Consider the following 20,616-nt stretch of genomic DNA (forward strand, 5'->3'; position numbering starts at 1 on the left):
AACGTTTTAATATCCACCGTGTGGGTCTTTTCTCTGAATCTTTTCAAGTTCATGACTGCATGACTGTATCTATATAGTTAATTTTTTTGTATTCCAGCTTCCGTATCCAGTCCCATTGTCACAGCTGGGATGAGGAATCTCCATGAAAATAAAGTTTCAAGTCAATTGTCTGGAAATTCAGCTAATCATCATGCTGATAATTCTAGACATGGCTCAAATGAAGACTACCTACAGATGGTGCACAGACTCAGTAGTGATGTATGTTACCTAATCAATCAATTTATTATGATAAAGCAGATATTTACTATGATGAAGAAAGTATGTGTTTAACTGACTTAGAAGTCAGATATTTTATGATGCTGTTGAGGAATAAAACCACTGAGGATAGATTTCAATTTCAGATGTATAGTCTCATTTTCAGACTCTGAAAACATAGTACATCCTCTTTGCTGGTCTAATTGGAAAAATGCTAGACATAGAAAGTAGTAAATGTTGTAAAATTGCATTTTTATCCGTTTGTGCACTTTCTTAATGGTGCATATATGTTACCTGTGTTTTATTTTTAATTATAACTTTAAAAGCTGATTTTAGAAGCTATGATGCAGAAATCAATGTGAAGAATATTGATTCAAGTTTTGCATCTGTATGAAAAATAATTACAATGTTGCAGCCTTTTCTACTTTGGAGATCTTCTTCATGAATTAGTATTTTAAGAATCATAAAACTCAAGAACTTAAATTATTTTTATTCATTTTAGGATTTTGTTGCTTTAAAACATAGTGCTTACATAAATGTTTTGCTTCATATGCAAAACATAAAGCATAATTGATTTAATACATCATGTTTCTCTGAAATACAAAATCAGCAAGTATCTCCTCAATGTACCCTTAATGTGTCACTACACATTCATTCAGTTTAAGGACAATTTTTGGTAAACTTGAGAGCATTCCTAGAATATAATTCATCATTTGGTGAAGCTCCAAACTAAAGTATAAATGCACGTTTCTGAAAATTTGTCAGCTATGGTAGGAATGACATGTCTACTCAAAATGTTGTATACTGAGTTAGTCTGTTCAGTTAATTTAGTAGAAATTGTCTTTGCCTGTGTCTTTGGCAGTTGTGGTTAAAGATCTTCTCCTGACTTAATAAAACATACCTGATAAGTTATTAAGCTTATTTTTCAATATGGGTGTGTTTCTGAGATTTATTACAAGTCAAAGAAAAGTCAGTTTGGGAAAAAAAAATATCAATTCCATAATTTCAGTGCAGTAGCTAAATTAGTAACTCAGTAGAATATCAGTTCAGTTTCGCTTAAAATAGCATCATATACTTTTGATCTGGAACTCACTTTATTGTGGTGGTCTGAATATTAAAGTCCTTTGCCCATGAGAATTTCCTCAGAAGGCAACAACTCTTTTTGCAAGCACTCTTGCAAAAAATAATTGTTATTACCACTACAGTGTAAGTTCAGGTTTGTTGTGCTGTGAATGGAAAGAAGAAAACCTCATATAGTTGTGGTAAGTACCCATAGGTGGTAAAACTGAAATCTGATTTCTTATGGATTTGTGTTCTTGGAGTCCTGTGTAATCAGCTTAAGTCCATAACTTCAAACTCTTTCCCTTTTAGCAGTGTCGTCTACTCCTTCATAAGGCACAGCCTAGTCTGTGGCTACACAGATGGAATTTGGCTGTTTGCCCACTGTCAGAGTGTGATTGTCCATCTATGCAGGCTGCTATCTCCTTGAAAGACCAATTTTGCTTTCTATCTCACTACCGGATGCTCATTTCTTTCATGCAGACATGTAAAAACATAATTAAAATTAAACCTTTTAACATTCTGTTAACTGGGTTCATATTGATCAAAAGGTTAAAAAATATTTATCACACAGATAATTCAGATTAAAAAAATAAAGGAAAGAAATGGATATGTGAAAAAATTGCCTGTATACAGATACCTTAAGAAGACCCATATTAGAATGTTAACTACTGAAATAACCAATTTAATTAGGAAACATGAAATAACTGTAGAACTTCTTTGGAGACTTCATTCCTTTGTATCGCTGTATCTTTTGGAAGAATGACTTTTTTAGAATTTGTTTGTAATTATGGAAATTTTCTCTTCATAGATAGAGGATTTGCTAGCTTTTCCTTACCCCAAACATTCTCATACATGCTGTATAAAAAACAGTAGTTGAAGTGGGAAATAACCATTCTGTAGTTGAAGTTTAGTAGGGCACTACTTGAATGAGTAGTTGTGACCAGCAGAGGGCTCCACAAAAGCACTGGAAGCACCCATGTAAAACTCTGAATGGAGATAGGAATGGTGCATTTCACATTCTATATAAGGATAGTGTGGGGGTAAAAAATACACATTTACATTGCTAAAAATAGAGCATGGACATAATTACATTGCAATTAATATTATATTATGAAAAAGTTTGTCAGAAATTATTAATTGCTTTGGAGAAGTTTGGGGAACTGCTTCATATTGCCATTGAGTTTTTTCCTGTTTAACTCTTACAAGCTAAAATCACTCTAGCTGGGTTTTACATGAGATTAACCCAGCTGCTGTAAAGGGATTGCTAGAGAGTCTGTTCAGTTCCGGCTTCCCTATGCTGAGGATACAGATACAAAGTATTAGTTTGTTGAACTAAAAGAGCAGGATAGCATTCTAGATAATCTTTTAAGGGTAGATTATGAAAAAACAGAGTTTTTTCATAATCTACCCTTAAATATGAATATGAAATCTATTTCTTTCAAATAGTATTGTATATACATCATGCAAGTGCTCTACAGCTCTTTACTATGAGTACTTGCAACAAAAGATTCTAAATGGAATCCTAGTGTAAACCCAAAAGTGCTTGTCTAGCTAGAAAAACACAAATAATTTTTTTGTGTGTGTGCCTGTTCTGGTTATAGATTCCTCTTAAGACTAATTGAAGCATTGCTTATATTATAGTCTAATAGCAGTCTAAATTACAAAGATTTTAATGGAAGTGACTCTTTTTCTAGTATTTCTTGTATGCTTTTTTGCCCAATCCACTTTATCAATTTAGGTACTCATTTCAGGTTTTATTTTAAGAGATGTTTATGGTCATATGTTAACTTTTTTATCATTCTTTCTTTAGGATGGCGATCCTTCAATAAGGAATGCTGCGTCTTTTTCCTTGAGGTCACCACAGTCAGTCTGCTCTCCAGCTGGAAGTGATGGAGCCCTTAAAGGTAGCCTAGCAGTCATATATATGTCAATTTATTTTTCCCAGTTTTAAAGAATAGATAATTTAAAGAGGTATTCAGTTTTTCCTCCTGAGTTTTGTATTTGACTAGTACTACAGATTATGGCATTATGTTTTGGATGCAAAATTATTTTGAGCCCTGATCCAGAAGAAATTTCCGATGGTCCAACAATTAACAGATCATCCTTCAAAATAAAGCTCAAATTTATGGAGGACAGAAGGATTTAAAATCCTTTCCAATCTGAGAATTAAATTCTGTATAAGAATTCAGTTGCTCTACATAAGAAAAGTTTTAAAGGCAGCATTACGAGTATTGAACTGTTAACCACCTCAAAAGTATTTTAATACCCAGCATTTGTCTTAATTACAATAATGAAATATTAAAAATATTAAAATAAATGAGCTCAATACACATAGCATAAATGAAGCCTGAAAACTTTAGCTGTGGAGAGGTATAGGGCGAGATGTCTGTCAGTTGAGAGGAAACAAAAAAAATTTGCTCAAAATAATTCTTTATACTAAAATCCACTTGGTAAGGTAAGGGTTGGGACATATTCTTGTTAATTTTCTTTTTCAGTGATTGTACATTTTCAGGGCAATAACTGAAAAATGAAACAGTGCTTTCTTCTCTGTAGACCTGAAACAAAAATATAAGTCTTACTGGGTGATCAGTTTAGGCAGAGAAGAGAACAGAAGATGGTGGAGATTGCAGAAAAGGTTAAGGCATTATGCACCCTGGATAAAAAACATGTTTATCAGGGGTGGACCTCAGGGCAGCATTTCCATGCCTATGAGGAGATTATCAGCAAGATCCCAGTCAGTCTTTTCATTGCTGTGGAAGAAGGATGGAATACAATGGACTTAAATTTAAATAGGAGATTCCAAATAGATCTAAAGAAAAACTTTTTCACTATCAGGACAGTCAAGCAGTGGAAAAGGATGCCCTTAGAATCTGTGTGTTTTCTGTCCTTGAGGGTTTTCATGGTCAGGTTGGATAAAACCTGACATGATGTGTCCCTGCCTTACCCTGCTTTGAGCATGAGGATGAACTAAACATCTCCCGAGGTTCCTTCCTAACTGAATTATCCTATGGTTCAGGTGGTAAGTGAGAAGTATGTGTATAGGATGCCAGGAGCATCAGTATTTTAGGACATCTTGTCATCTTTTTCTAAAGGACTCCGCATGAGGCTTGTGTAAATTTGGTTATTTTTCACTCTTTGTTAAGTTTATAGGTTTAACAAGGTTGTGGATCTCCAAGTTAGCCCACTCATATATGTTATTACTACTCAGACAATATTTGAATTTTTTTTTTGTTAAAGTTGCTGTTGTTTCAATTGGCTGTCTCAGAACCCATTTTTGAAGGGATAGCTTTTCAGACTATTTCTGAAACTGCTTGTATAGTTCAGATTATAATGTTTCAGCATTAGCATTAAAATGCAGGAACTTTCTGATGTATCTATGTTAACTTTACTTTTCCCTTTGATAAATTGCACAACTGAAATACTGCTGCTAATGGTGTTGACATTTTGCCCTCATTAAGACATTAATGAACCCTGATTGAGAGAACCAGTTCTTGATGCTCCATCTGGTATTTTAGAAATGTATGGAAAAGTTTTAAATAATGTCAGTGCTATTAAGAACATGGGATCCCCTACAGAGAATTTTTGGCCCATGAATTTTAGTGAAAGTTGGGATGAATACAACAACTATTTATGCTGAGAATTTTGTTGCTCTCTTATTAGTCCCTGCAAGTTTGGTTAGTAGGTCACAAACTTTTATAAAGAAAAATGCACAAAATACTTACCATTTGTCTGGAAGGACACAAAGAATGACAAAAGGTGTAACTAATCTTAATCAGGGGAAGATTTCAGGAAGGTTGTTATAATGCCAGAGGTTTCCTACATAATATAGAGATTTGAGGCATTTACCAAAGGTTTCAAGACTTCTGGAGAAATGGGGACCATGACTGCACAGTCTTGAATTACCTTCACACTGAATGTAGCTGTCTGTGTGACAGAATCTAAATGAGAGATAAGTTTTGTTTGCAGCATAGGCAGATATTTGAGAGAAGGCAAGACTTACTTTTGTGTTTTGGGTGATTATTAATTTAATCAGTGGAATAAATTTTCACTGTCTTTGTTCACTTCTGCTTCACTAAAGATACAAGAGCAGCTGAAGTTTAATCCCAAAATTTTTTTTTGTTTTAGCCATGGAAGTATCATAATGCCTCTCTTTTCAAGCTGTCATCTGTTGCCAGTGGATGACTTTTTAAGTCTGTGAATAGAGTATGGAGTATCATGGAGTGTTTTCCTCTTGTTGACCTCATAAAATATCCCCTGGATTCCATTACTGAGGATTGATTACTCATCAGAATATTTTATCCATTTTTTCTACTTTCCTACTGCTATGGAACCTCACATTTTATTTCAATTCCTAATTTTTTCTTGAGGAATCCTCTGAAGAGTTGGATTAAGGAAAGGCTTCCATAATGTTTTTAGTCCACTGCTTTACGAAGAGGTGTGTTCATAAAATTTACAGTCCTGTTCCATACAGTTGCCTAAATACTTAGGAAAACATCTGTAAGGACTAGCAACAACTCTTAAAAATTATGTAATTTTGCACTCTTTTACACAAATAGGTTGTATTCTTTACAGAAATTGTTGATGAATATTTGATTATTTTCTGAATAATTTTGAAATATCACATCTGTTTTCTTACGGCTTCACAGAATTTCTCCAGTCAGATTGCACTACACTTGGTCTCTGAATATAGAATAGATAAGATGAATTAGGAATCTTCTCAGATCTGTGGTGTAGACTTCAGAACTTCTTGTGAAGAAAAAAATGCCATCTTCCCTTCTCTCTTTCAAAAGAATCGCAGAAGAACTTTTATTCAATGATTTATTTTTTTTCTGATAGCACCAAAATAAACATTAATTCCTGTTTCTTCCTTAAAGTCTAAATTTTTTTATGCAGGGAGGCTCTGCATACAGGTAGAACAGCCAAAGCTGAGTTTTTCATGAGGCATTTCAAACTCTGGGTAGAGTGGTGGGACTCTTCTCTGAAAACTGTTGGAAGAGGATATGGAAAGTGAATAAAATCTGTCCCTAAAGACTTCTCAAATGTATGTTCTTTACCTGTCTCATACGCTATCCCTTAAAGTTTGAATCTTAAGGTATGCTCTTTGAAAATAGGTGTCATTGTTGTCAGCTAATCAAAATAAGTAACATTTTCTTTATACCTAATGCAAAATTTGGTGAGCTTTCCAGAGGAAGATGCTAGAATTTTAGAAGAAGCTGCAGGAAAGGGCTTGAGGTATTGACATCTTTTTACACTCGCATTGGCTGAGCATATGTCTATGTTCTGCTGTCGTAAGTCATAGATACATCCTCTATTTGAAGATTTAGGATGAGTCGTTAGGAAAGTACTGAAGACTACTTGGTGTGATATACTGTTGTATATGCGAGTATAGCTGCTCTTTGCTGATAACTTAGATTTATACTGCAAGTTGTTTTAAGCATTCTGCTTTCTTTCTATAGACCTTGTCTGTCTTCCTCTTATGGTTTGCAATTCACAGATAAATAAGAAGTTTGTGCTTCTTGTCACTGAATTTGTTTTGTTTCAGAAAGTTATTCAAACTAGTCAAGAAAACTTTTGATTCTATTTTTAAAAGCAGGGGTTAGCCTCTTAAAGACTTAAAATCAAAAGCAGTAATGATATTTAGATTAATAAAATAGTCTCTAATTCTTTTATATGAAAAGATATTAATGACAAATATTTTAAACTATTATTCTTATGACTGGAGCTCTGGAAAGCTGCACTTGTTCACATATACTCACTTCATTTTTATTAAGAAAAATTGAATTTGTGTGAACATAGCTTCACAGCAGGGTTTACAATAATCAACATATTTTTGTCTAGATTACACTAGATTAATACTCTTCAGCTTGTTAGTGAAATTATTATGAGAAGCTATATAGAAAATCATGGTAGAGTCCAGATACGGCACTTAAGTCTCTTAAAGATTTGATGATACATATTCTTAAAAAATTCCTTTTGGAAAACCATTTCTTCATTATCTCAGTTCTTACAGAAGAATTGTTCTAGTGTGCACTTGAATCATACTGACTATGTGTTACACTCTGAGTAGGCCTTTACCATCCTTTTGAAGGGACTGTTCTTCCCTTTTTAAGTCTACTGGAGGCACAAATTCTCAAAGTGATTATTACCAATTTTGAGACTGCTTTTGCCAGAGTTCCAGGGTGAATTTGTCTGATCCCATTTTTATGAAAATTCTCATTTTATGTGAAGGTGGTAAGCAAGATCATGTTAAGAAAAAAAGAAGATTAAAAAAGGCACATTTCATTTGCAAATTTTACATGATGCCTCTTGAAATCTGTTGGTAATAGTGTGTTCCTTAGGTTCTGTAATCACAAAGTTCCTAGCTTTTCCAACAAACAAATGTCATTGTGACAATGTGAATGCTCTGGTTCTCTTCTCCAACTTCTGCCCTTAGGAACCTGTTTACAGTGTAATTACTTATATGTGAAATCTTAATCATTCACATGCAGCACATAGACATTTCTTAAAGCCTCCCTTTTCAAAGGCTTTAGACACCAATTTGGTACCTATTTAAATCATGTTCCAAGAGTGTGGATGATCACTTTCCTGTGGATTTAAAAAAGCACTTGAACATCCTTTAAGTTTCTCTCCAATGTGCTATGAACCAAGTATTAAATATTAGTCTTCATTTGTTCTCTAGAAGTTTATCCAGCTTTCATGCTTAGAGAATGATACTTCTGGCAAAACAGGGTGTAGAATGGTTGAAAGGCTTTTGTCAATATCTGAGAACCTTTGCCTACAAGGGAGTTAAAGGAATATGAAGATACTGTTTCATGTGACCCTTTGGAAGTTGTTATTGTACAAGTGGAAAGAAAACAATTTTTTTAATACTGAAAAATAAGTGAGTTCTAACTTCCTGATAACCTTAGTAAATGTGATCCATGTGGATCACAACAGAGAGTGTGATCCATGGTGTGACTTTGCTGCATCATCTTTGAAAGGCAAGTGACATGAAGAGGCTTAGAGATGCTCAGAGGAGGTATCATGAGTACTTAAAGAAGTTGTGAGTATTGTGGTGTGATTAGCAAGTACAGACAAAAACATAAGATGGAGATGTCAGTGATATGTGCAGTCTCCTGGACAGAAGGTTTGCTATCCAAGCTAGTGATACACAGTGAGCAAGTAGAGTCAGGGTAAATAAACCAGAAGTGTACTCAAAACTTTACATTTTAAAGAAGGCCAAGTCTCTGTCAATGCAATTAAATTATTTTTATAGTTGATTGCATTGTATAGGATTTGATAAGATATGGTTCAAGAATCACAGAAAAAAAGGTAAATTGGAAATTACTACAGCAGTTAATAAAACTTCTTCCATACTTAGTGCCATCTACCACTAGCAACCAATCGAAGAACTAAGAAATGTAGAGAACCAGCCCTAGGATTATCATGGGTGGTCAGAATGACTGTTGCTGAATGACTGGAGAGGTAGTGTTGTTGGTTATGTTTGTTCTCTGTAGAGACCTCATTTCCTATGGTACCTAAGGTACCTGCTTCTGAGCTATGTTTGGTCTTACCTGGTTGACTATCAATATTTGCTGTTTAGTAATGATACAGTGACCTTCCTGAATCAGGGAAGAACCTCCTTTTAACTTGCCTGCTGTATAAAGAGGGCACACACAAAGCTCTTTTAATGATACTATCTATGGAAAATCAACTACAGAAGTCAGGTTTCTTTTTCTCCTGAATTACTGCCCAGCCCTAGATTTAGACCCAAAAGTTGTCTAAATATTTCTCTGTTCTACAATAAGAAATTTGATTATTTCCTAAAGATAATTTCTGAAGATTTGTATATCATTTACTGCATTGACAGCATTTTGTAGAACAAACCATCTTAATCTTGGAATCTCAGCTGGTTTAGCAAACTCATAACTGTCTGTGTATTCTTTAAGCTTTGGGGTTTTGTTTTTTTTTTCCTGTTACCTAGTCTTGGTAAAGATAGTTATTCTCAGATATATAATGGCCCAAGACTTCTTCCATAGGAAATACTCCGGACTGACTCCACCATTAACAGACAAAATAGACTGTATAATGGCTACAGTTTTCATAGAATTATTGAGGTTGAAAAGATGTCCCAAGATCATCTGTTCCAACCTTCAAAGAAAAACCATCATGTCAACTAAACCCTAGCACCAAGTGCCGTGTCCACTCATTTCTTGAGCACCTCCAGAAATGGTGACTCCCCACCTCCCTGGGCAGCCCATTCCAATGCCTACCCATCCTTTCAGAGAAGAAATTCTTCCTGAGGTCCAACCTGAACCTCCTCTAGTGCAGTTTGAGGCTGAGTTTTTTTTCAGTTGTCTGGTAGAATATGCTGATCCCCACCTGGCCACAACATCCTTTCAGGTGGTTGTAGAAAGTGTTAAGGTCTCCCTGAACTTCCTTTTCTTCAGGATAAACACTCTCAGCCACTCCTTGCTGGACTTGTGCTCCAGCTCTCTTCCCCTTCTCTGGTCATGCTCCAGCACCTCAATGTCTTTCTGGTAGTGAGGGGTCCAGAACTGAACAAAGCATTCAAGATGTGTCTACACCAGTGCCGAGTACAGGGGAGCAATCACTGCCCTGGTCCTGCTGGTTGCACTATTGCTGATACAGGCCAGGTGCCTTTGACGTTCTGGGTACTCTGCTGGCTTTTGTTTGAAGTTTCAGAATGTGCTATGTGTCCATTGTGTGATATCTGTTCAAAACTGCTAAGGTTTGTGGTAGAGTGAAACTGTTCAAGAATGCTTCATATTTTTCAGTTTCTTTTCACCTCCATACATAGACATTGTAGCTTCTGAGCCTCCTTGTTGTCAGAGGCTTTAACCATCATTAAACATCTCAGAAATATGTAAAGTTATTGCTGGAACATGTTATTTTAAAATGCCACTTATAGGCCTTACAATCAAAACGTTTCAAGAGTTTCCTTTAGGAGGAAGATATTTTCAAATACTTATTCGTAGTGCTGCCTATGGCAAAACATACTTTTGTTTCTTCATTTACTAGATTCTAAGACTGTTCAATGGAATGCAGTGAAATCCTTCTGGCCTCCTGAAGTCTATTCAAAGATAAAAAGAACCACTTTATCTGTTGCTGCAGTCTTACTTTTCAACATGAGAAATGCCAAATAATGCCAAATCAGATATTGTCATATTTATCTAGAAAGTTAGGACTAGGAAGAATAAAATCTGTTCTCTGTGTTTAGATGTGTAACTCTGAAAATTAGTAAGTGTTCCATTGTTGCAACTTTTAAAGTATTCATATAAGAGATAAATCAAGATGTTGTAATATCGCTTTGAAAACTTCTGAGTTGCCTCTACTATTTGTAGAAATATCATGCAGCTTGTACTTCCTGAGTGGTAGTCATTACCTTAAAAGAAATTAGTAGCTAAGGATTCCTGCTACACATTACATTCAGTATTTGAAATTACCCAAAGAAATGGTAATTGTGGGGAGGAGCATAACAAGAATAGGAATCTGCTGAAAAGCAAGGGAGAAATCTTCTTAGGGTGTAGTGAGAACTTTGGTACTGGTGGTTGAGTGTGGTATCTGATTTGTGGAAGGGAAGCAGAGTAGTAGAACTGTTTTGAAATTCTACGGTTTGGTACATTGCTTAATCCCAAAAATATTGGGTAGAAATGTAAGCTGCAGAATGAAGCTTCTTTCTTGTTTAGCGGTGTTTCTTGAATGAAGCACACAGGACCTGTATTCCACTTAATTTCTGCTTGTTGCTAGAAGTGCTAACCTATGATGACCTGACCAGCATGTCTAATAATAAAATCATAATATCAGTCGCTGCTTTCTGGAGATGAGCATTCCCCAATAGATGAATGGAATCTGAATGGTTCCTTTAAGAAGAGGAGTCTGTGTGTGTTCCCCACCTTGCACAGTATTCCCTTCTAAGCCAGAACTAAAGCTCAAAATTATAATTGAGATGGGTTGAAATGCTACTCTGCTTTTCAGACTTTTTTTCTAGGCTAACAGTTATAGGAAGCAGATTCATTAGAGGCATTAGAACTTCAAATGTAATTAATTGGAGAAATTATTTAATTAGAAGTGTCCTCTCTTTAAAATTTCTGTAGGTACTCTCAAATCCTGGAAAGAGTGCATCTGGAAGCAAAAATTCATACATTAAACAAAAAAGGAGGGGAGACAAGGCAGGGAATGGTAGAAAGATGCCTTTAGATAATTAGTGTTTCGTAGATAGTAGTGGATGGGGGTGGTTAACATAAATTTACCTAAAATAAAATTTTTAAAAATAAATAAAAGAAACACAAAGTTAAAATAACTGTCAGAGTCCAAGTTAAGGGGCTTGTTATGTTTTGGTTTTGTTTAGTTGGGTTTTTTAAATTAAAAGTGTGTGGCTGAAATGGCTAGTGCCTATATATTGATCATTAAGTCTTCATCACTGGACCTTAATAAGAATCTTTTTGATCTTTCATTTTTTCTGCCATCAACTTGCTTTTGTTGATCATTTTCTAATAGCTGATATTCTGAACCTTAGGTACTATTTTTATTTATTCTTTTTTGGTGGTGGGTTTTTTTTGTTCCGTCTTCTCTGAAATGATCCCTTCTCTACTTGCAGTGGATAGCTAAAATTCCTAGGAAATACACTGCAACTATCTAGATTACATCTCGATCTAGCGATGATGTGCTTCCTACCAATCTTATTTAGATCTTTTGTGAGCACAGTTCTATGTAGAGATACACATTAAAAGTATGCAGGTTATATTTAGTGTGTTTTTATATAAACATGAAACAACATAACTGTTCAGTTTTTCTGAATTATTATTCTAGGATCAAGACAACCTTTAATCCAACAATCTCAGCCTCCACCTTATTCATCACCTAGAGATGTTCCCCCAGACATATTGTTAGATTCTCCAGAAAGAAAGCAAAAGAAACAAAAGAAAATGAAGTTAGGCAAGGATGAAAAAGACCAGACTGAAAAAGCTGCAATGTATGATATCATTAGCTCTCCTTCCAAGGACTCCACTAAGCTTACATTAAGACTGTCTCGTGTAAGATCTTCGGATATGGACCAGCAGGATGATATGCTTTCTGGTTTGGAAAACAGCAGTGTGTCAGAGGGTGATATTCCTTTTAATGTGCAGTACCCAGGACAGACTTCTAAAACACCCGTTACTCCACAGGATGTTAACCGCCCATTAAACACTGCTCAGTGTTTGCCGCAGCATGAACAGACAGCTTTCCTTCAGGCACAACAAGTGCCTGTTTTACAACAGAACACTTCAGTTGCTGCAAAACAACCTCAAACTCCTGTGGTACAGACACAGCAACAGGTTTCGCAACAAGGAGCTATAACGTCATATGATGAAGTAGAATTGGATGCATTGGCTGAAATTGAGCGGATAGAACGTGAATCAGCTATTGAAAGGGAGCGATTTTCAAAAGAAGTGCAAGATAAAGGTAAAAGGATTGTGTGTGTGTATATACACTATATATTATATAAATATATATATATGCATATAAACCCCATATATATATATATAGAAAAAGTTCCTGTCATTTTCACATAGTTCAATTCTGTGTACACAGTGTAGGTTCTTCTGCGACATTCATCTCCATTCCCTTCCAACAATGAACTGTAATCTTTCATATATGCATATTTTAAATACCTGATATTCTTTACTCGGGGTCTTAATGGATGGAAAGTGAAATTCTTATGTTTCAAAATTCTTTTAAAATACTCTTACTTTTAACCATGAGACTGAATAAAGTACAATTAATGTTATTTATAGTTTCTAAAACCCCAGCAGTATCATAAATCAAAATTTATAGTAAGTTTTGACAGTTGTATTATTAATCCTAATTGCCTAATTATTAATCCCAAATTGCCTAATTTAAGAAGATGAAGGAAAACTGTTTTATCCCATTTCTATTCATGTCCCAATTTGGATTCAGTGTGAAGGAGATGTTAGACTAAATCACATCTGTTCTTTTGAAGGTAGTGTAATGATTGGGTAATATATACAATTATGTTGTTACTGATGTTTGTTCAACTGGATATTAATTATTATGTAGGCATTAGAAACTTTAGAGAACTGCCATATATCTCTATGGTCTGTAGCACAGAACCAGGTGGGCCTCTGAAATCTATCTTCACTTCGGTAGGTGCACTTGTTGTCTTAATGGATTTAGTTGAATCGATCAAAAATTTTTTTTGTATTTCTCTTTCTTTTTCTGTTGTTAACTGCTTTGAAGGTATTTGGTTTCAGATGTGTTTTATTAATTAGATAGTAATAATGTACCATAAGTATTTTTCAAAATCTTCCTTTGCACCCTATTTAACGTCTGAAAAAAAATTTTGTAGCATAATCCTAATTTACTAGATACTCTCAAGAAAAGTCTTGCAGAATGGAAAGTGGTGAAAATTCTGATTTTGATGTTCATAGGTAGAAATGGCCCATGTGGACATACTTGCATGGAATGAATTTGCACACAGTTTGGGTCTTTAACCAGCAGAAAGGGTGCAAATTTTCTCCCTGTTCAAAGTGGTTTTCCACTATTTTTAGTGATGCCTGAGTGGGTGGTGAAAGGAAGAGAGAGTTTGTGTGTATTTGTGCTTGTGTGTGTGTGTTTGTAAACATGGTTTCAGTACTAAAAGGTTTAACTTCTAAAATATTTCTTATTTGGTAATTAAATCAAATCTTTTTAGCAAAAACTGTTTATGAATATAAGGAGAAAAGATGTGCTCATCTCAAAAGACATCTCTACTGATCTCTGCTGTCTTTAATTTAATGAGATGGAGAATTAGTTTATTTGCTTGAATCTCTTCCATTAATTTTAAATTTATTGTTGGAGAGAGCTTGTGATTTGTGGCCTAATAGTTCAAAAGCTACATTTGTGTCCACACACTTTAAATAGAATCTCTACCCTGTTTTGCCTGAGAAACAGCTGAAAAAATGCACGGCAGCTTTCAAACACTTTGATCAAAACTAAAAACAGACTTTCTGTTTTGTTTTGGCTTTCAGAAAATTTTGACCATTAGTTATAAAGTTTATAATTACACATCCATGATCAGAGCCTTGATTTGTTTGTTTTGAGGAAAGGAGTGATTTTTATTGACTGTGACCTTTCCTGTTTACTGCTGGTCAATAAAGATCTTCCCAAATACAGATTCTGACCTTATGGTTCCCTTTACCTGCATCCTCTGGTAGGTCTCAGATCTCCCTGAGTTCCTACTATTGCTATAAATCAGGTAAAAGAATTGCTGTCCTGTACTGGGACAGATTATCACTATTTATTCACTTGTGCTAAGTTGCCCTATGATAGACAGCAGCACTTTTCACTTTTTCATTCTGGCTCTTGAGGTTTCAGCCATAACTGCATAGTATTTAGTAGAAAGATTTTTAGCAGTCTTGAAACAGATTTCCTGAAGATGTTACCTTGGAGAAGTATAGTTCTTAATTTTTTTGGTAATGCTTTTGCCATTGCTTCTAAATTTATGCTATGTCTACAACCTGATACATTCTGGAATTGTTCTAGTTAGAGCTGTTTGGTTTTGTGAGGCTGCAAGAGGAAGCATCCTGTATTGTTCCTATAGGAATATGTCTGTTAGAAACATATTCAGTAACTTCTAAATTTATAATTCATTTCTGCAAAGCTGCATAGTGTATTTATACAAAAGCCTGGCATTTGTGCTTTTTTGTACATGTACTGTAACTTCAGATCACATTATATCAGGAAGAGAGTTTGGTATGTAGCAAGTGTTTGGTCTAATTAGAGTGGGAATGCTTAGAGCCAGCTGATGCTTTGCAATAGCAAGCATCCCTTTAGAGAACTTACTCAAAATGCTAGTGCATGCTAAAACGTGCATGAAAGCATCTTTACTGCTTTTGTAACAGAGGCATGGGAATGCATATTACAGCCATACTGTGTTTTCTGTGTATACTCACACCAGATTCCATAAATTACTTTCAGTGAAGTGGTACTCAACAGTTTTGATAGTAGATTAGTGGTCTCTTCTGTCCTTTATTTTAGACATGAAATTTCCACAGTTCTGTACTCCGTCACAGATTTTCAAATGCTTTCTTTTTAACAGTAAGTGTTTGGTTGCATAGGACATGTTCTTCTGAGGCTAAGGACTAATAGTGTGGAAGAGTTTATTTCAGAGAAGCAGCAGAGATTTTGGGGGGACATTCTTGCTAAAAATTATACACCTTATCTAAGGCAATGGTGAGGTCTGGGGTTTGTTTTTTTTTTAATGCTGAGGTCCTTTTATTCTGTTTGCTACTGGTGGTAAATGGGGACTGGAGCCTTGTGGTAATTATATTCCTTTCTGTAACAAATCATTGTTTCTAATAAAGCTGTTAAAAGTGTTTAGCTTCCACCAAACAAAGTCTCTCAAAGTGGGAAGCAGTCTGAGTTTCAGAAGAGGAGCTAACACAGGGTTTTGCAGAAGTGCCTTCTTTGAAAAGCAGCTTATCTTTCTGAAATCTGATTTTCATGCTTTTGCTTTATGAAAAGGAATCTTTAGTGCAAAAATCACTAATTCAAAATCTGACAAATTTGAGCTACTGTGTGTCAGATATGTGTAAGAAGTGATTTTATAATATAACTTCCTTCCTGCTATGTTTTTATAATTCTGTCCTTTTGGGCTACTTGGCTCTTGGATTAAGTGGATTGTGTCCTCATCATATATCATGATAGAGAGGTGCAAAGTTTAACAAGTTGATTTCATCCTTGTCCTCTGTATGGAAGGGCAGGAGTTCGTCTCCTCTTCCTACTTCATCCTCAAGAAAGTCTCTCTATTGATTAATTTAACAACTAATTTTTCTGTTTCTGTTAGTGAAAGGAGATTTTGAAGATCTAGGCATTTGGCACCAAAAGTTACATTCTTATACATCTCTTGTACTTAGTCGCTTCAGTACTGCTAAATAGTCCATGGAACATGGCATAACTCAGCTCTTCAGTTTCCATTGCTCCCCTCACAATGGCCTCTATACCCTCATCAGATAAAATGTGTTAATCAATACTAGATCATATCTTATCTTTTAAAAGAATGTGTAGTATTAGCGATAGATCTAGCTATTATTTATCAAGACTCAGATTATCCAAGTTGGAAAAAAAGTGATTCAAAAGGGATTTTGGAGAAGTCAATTGACTTTTTCCATAACAATTGACAGGTAAACCATCCTCTGCTCTGGTTATATTGTGATATTTTGATGATATAATTTCTTCAGAAAGGTAGTGAAACTTAATTCACACTTTCTTCTCTTCTAAGTACTGCCAGTAGTCTACTTGGTGCAGTGAAGGCTTTTGAAACAAGTAGGGGTCTATATTCTGAACCAGTTTTGTTCCCTTAACTGAAATTGTGCTTCATTCACATTCTGGAGTTGACTACTCCAAGAAGCTAGAGGAAATCCTATTAAGTTTTAGATATTGTCCTAGGAATTTCTGTTGTTCTCAGTCATCTTTTTTCCTTTTGGTAGATGGGAATGTTGAGGGAGAAGTTTCGTTTTGATAACCTCAGTTCTTTGCATTAACTTGCGCTTTGCCACTGTTCAGGTACAACTTACTTATTTTTGTATGTAGTTGAGTAGTTCAAAGTTAGTCCATCACTTTTAGACTAAACCTTTCCTAGAATATTACATTAAGTTCTTCTTATTTTCCAAGATTTAGACCTGCTACAGAATTTATTTACAGATACAAAATTTATGCATCGAGATCTTTCATGCTTTTCTAAAACCTCCAAATACTGTGAAACAAAAATATTTAACATACTAATGCTAAAAGAAGCTCAGAGTCTTTTGGCAACACGAAAAAGAGAAGATAACCTTGAAAATTACATAAAATCCCAGGAAGTAACCCATCTCTTTCAGATACTCTCTTGCAAATTGATTTAGCTTTTTTATTTTGTTCATATTTGCTATATTTTAATCTGTGCTCTTCCATACACAGAACTGTGTAGTTAGGTTTTAGGCTTCTTCAAAGATACTTTTGTATAATACAGCTGTCTTAACAGATTGAGGAATTCTGCTTGTAAAAGGCAGAAATTTGTTTTCTGGCATTTGTGAGAAGAGTAATCAAATCATTAACCATTTCATTAGGAGGCTAATATTTTTTTAAGCTTAAAAGCATTAGAAAAAAAATTTTAATGAGACAAACCTACTTGTATATATGTGTTTTTCCCTATATATTTTACCCCTGAGGATCCATTTTACCCGCTTCTTTGGAATCTTACTGTGGAGTCTTTGAATTAGGAAGAAGTGAAACTGTAATAACTTTATTTCCAATAATCGGATCAGTTAGGGGGCATTTGGATGCCTGCTGTGGGCCCTTCCTTTTTTTGGTTCGTTCCAAGCCCTTAGCAGCAGAGACACACATCCCAAGAGTGTGAATCTGCCGGAGCAAAACTCTCAAAACTACAGTTATAGGTAAGTAACCTTTTTCTCTTACCTTTTAAGTTCTTACCCAGCTACTCTCCCTTTCTCCCCATCACCCATCTCCCCCATAAAATTCCCTAAAGAGGAAGCTTATAGAAGAATACTATTAAGAATTAATAGTTTGTGTATGGCTAATTTTATGTAGTTAATTAATGAAGTGATGGAATGTATAATTATAACCAGTATATTAGCATTCATTTCCAAAAACATGTTGTAGGGGGCCTATTTCCTTAAAAATGGAGCTACAAGTAGTAATTTGTGTAGTGATCTTGCAGATTACAGTCATTAATACATAAGGCAAAGAGAGTGTGAAAGATAAATGAGTGTCTGTATAGTAGAATGTGAGACTTGGGTATCATGTGTTTTGTGTATACAAGTTTTCATTAGGTCTGCATTTTGTGGTGTGATATAATGGATGAAACTGGCTCCCTATATACCTCTTCCAAGAAAACACAGCTTTGCAGCCTCCAGGTGCTATAAAGGACAGATTCTGTGTTTGTGTCTATTCAGACATGTTTTAAGAAAAGTAAGAGGAAGAAGTTCCTGTTCTATTAGAGGAATTGAAATGAAATGTTACAGTGTTTGCATCTGTCTGTGAAAAGTTACTTCCTTTTACAATTTTTAAAAAGATTAATATACTTTGCAAATTATATGATCCTACCTTTAAAAAAAAAAGATCATATAATTTAATGGCATTTTTATTTGTGCTCATATGTAAAATGAAATCGAAATTACCCTATTTATACTGGGTTGTGCTTTATGTACAGCAGCATAGAAGATAACTAAAGTGTAGCAGTTTAGCAAGAAACCTCTTTTCAGCCTACCCTGTAAACTAAGACTAGAAAATTCAATATTAATTGCATACCTTGCATAATTAATACCCTTGATTATACCTGTTGGATGAGAGAATTTATGATACCATTAACCCGATAATGACTTACATTCTGGGACAGACATTTCTTTATAACGCATTTAAATCTTGATAAAGAAATGGCACAAGTAGTTAATAAACCCTATTAAGAGCTTAAGCCCAGCTTTTATGTAGTTCACAGTCACTAAGTTCATGCTGACATCAACTTAAGAAGACACAATGTTTTTTTCATTGTCATGGAATATAAATGTTAATCTAGTTAATTGATTATATTTTTGAGTACAAGGCAGAAGAAAATCAACAGTTGGAAGGGTGAAGGGAAAGTCATTGCTTATTTCTAAAGTTTTCTGTCTATACAAATGAATTACAATCTAATTGGGTGATGTTAGCTGTGATAATTATGAGCTTTCATTCTGATGTTAGAGTTTCATTTTTCCTGTGGAATTAGATACTACACTGGTTGTTTCAAACTAAGTGCACTTGAAGTTTTGCTCAGATATTCTGGGTTTACAAAACTGTAATTTTGCACAAAATCACATGAGTAAAACCTAGTGTTTATGCTGAAAAATCTATCTCATAAATAAACTAAAGTCATGTGGTTTGTGAAAGAAATATTAAATTCAGGGAGCTTAAGTTAAAGTTTCCAATCTGTAAACAAATGTGGATATTTGATTATTCCTTTCTGCAGTTCAATTTTTTTATTTCCTGGTGTAGCATTTTCTTTGTATTACTATAATTGACAGAGATTAGTGAGCAACCAGACAAACTTAAGTATTCTTAAGGTTGTCTGGTTCTTAAGACACTATGATGATTGTGTTATTGCTATATTTAAGAAAACAATCAAAACTTCAGAGTCTTAATTTTGATGAAGTCTACTACACCTTAAGACATGTCAGGAATCACTGCAGCCTTTTTGTGTTTAAAACTGAGTGAGTTTAGATAGCTTTCTGATGGAGTTTCCTTTTTGGACAATGAACAGAAATTTGATCAAGTCTTTTAACAGGTTGCTAAAGAGTAGCCGGTGTTTCTGTTCTGAGTCTTGCAAGTCCCTTTATTTGAACTGCAGCAGTTGAACGTCCTCTGGTGTCTTCACAGATTTTTGGAATTATGCACCATTCTATAAAGCTTCCTATATGAGGTTCATTACTGTACTTTCTTATTTCTTCTGTAAGGGAGGAAGTAGTGAGAATAAGATCTGTGCCCTGTGTTGGCTGCATCTCTCCTTCAAGGGGAAGAGCTAGTAGTGTGGAAATCTCTTCTGCAGAACGGAATGTTTCTGTTCTGTTGTTCAATTCTTTTTTCCAGTTGGCATAAGACTTTGAGGGGAAGTCACATGGAAACAAACTTATATGGGTTGTGCATACATTTAGGAACTAAAAAGAATGGATTTTTGTCCTAACTCCACTGATAAGTTGTCCATTGAAGTAATTTTAAAGATTCCTTGTATACAGACTAGATTCTTGTGATCTACAGAGCACTGTTAGCTGGGGGGACAGGCAGCTTCAACGAGATCTGTGAAAAATAACTAAGAAAAGTAAATAGTTAGCAGTAGACATATGTTTGTTATTTGAACATTTGACTATGTGTCATTTGTCAAAAATTTCTAATCTTGATTTCTAGCTTAAATAAAATCAGCTTATAATTGGCCTCTTTCTCACTTACCTCTGATGTTGTTAAAAAATAGAAGGTTTGACAATATGTAATAACCTCTTAGGACTAGTATATTTGAGTTAAATTTGTTAATTTGTGATATAATCAAATAAGTGCTATTTCAGATGAGTGGAAGCATACCCCAGTAATTTCTGATATGAGAGATTGGAAGAGTTAGAAGTTTAAAGATGTAAAACTCTTAAAGCTTATTCTTTGCAAAAAGAAAATTTATACTTTCAATTACTATTTAAATCGTTCATCTAGAATTCAACATAGAGGATCAATCTTTTTTGTGTCCGTGAAGAGGAGAACATTCACATTTAACCATTTTGATTAGGAAGTCTTCCACTGACT

At 34.8% G+C, this 20,616-nt stretch overlaps 1 protein-coding gene across 9 annotated transcripts in view; it reads left to right on the forward strand.

Moving 5' to 3' along the window:
- NIPBL (NIPBL cohesin loading factor) overlaps positions 1-20,616 on the forward strand; it is a 153,707-nt gene that overhangs the window by 72,381 nt on the left and 60,710 nt on the right. For 8 of the 9 annotated variants that reach the window (XM_039709678.1, XM_039709677.1, XM_039709679.1 and 5 more), the window contains 3 exons: positions 98-258; positions 3,128-3,221; positions 12,130-12,762. In XM_039709678.1, the coding sequence (XP_039565612.1) occupies positions 98-258; positions 3,128-3,221; positions 12,130-12,762 (888 nt within the window). The remainder of the gene's footprint in view (positions 1-97; positions 259-3,127; positions 3,222-12,129; positions 12,763-20,616) is intronic. The other variant, XM_039709682.1, reaches the window with a different exon arrangement.

This window comes from Passer montanus, unplaced genomic scaffold (genome assembly GCF_014805655.1).
Source record: "Passer montanus isolate IOZ18808 unplaced genomic scaffold, ASM1480565v1 scaffold22, whole genome shotgun sequence".
Lineage (NCBI taxonomy): Eukaryota > Metazoa > Chordata > Aves > Passeriformes > Passeridae > Passer > Passer montanus.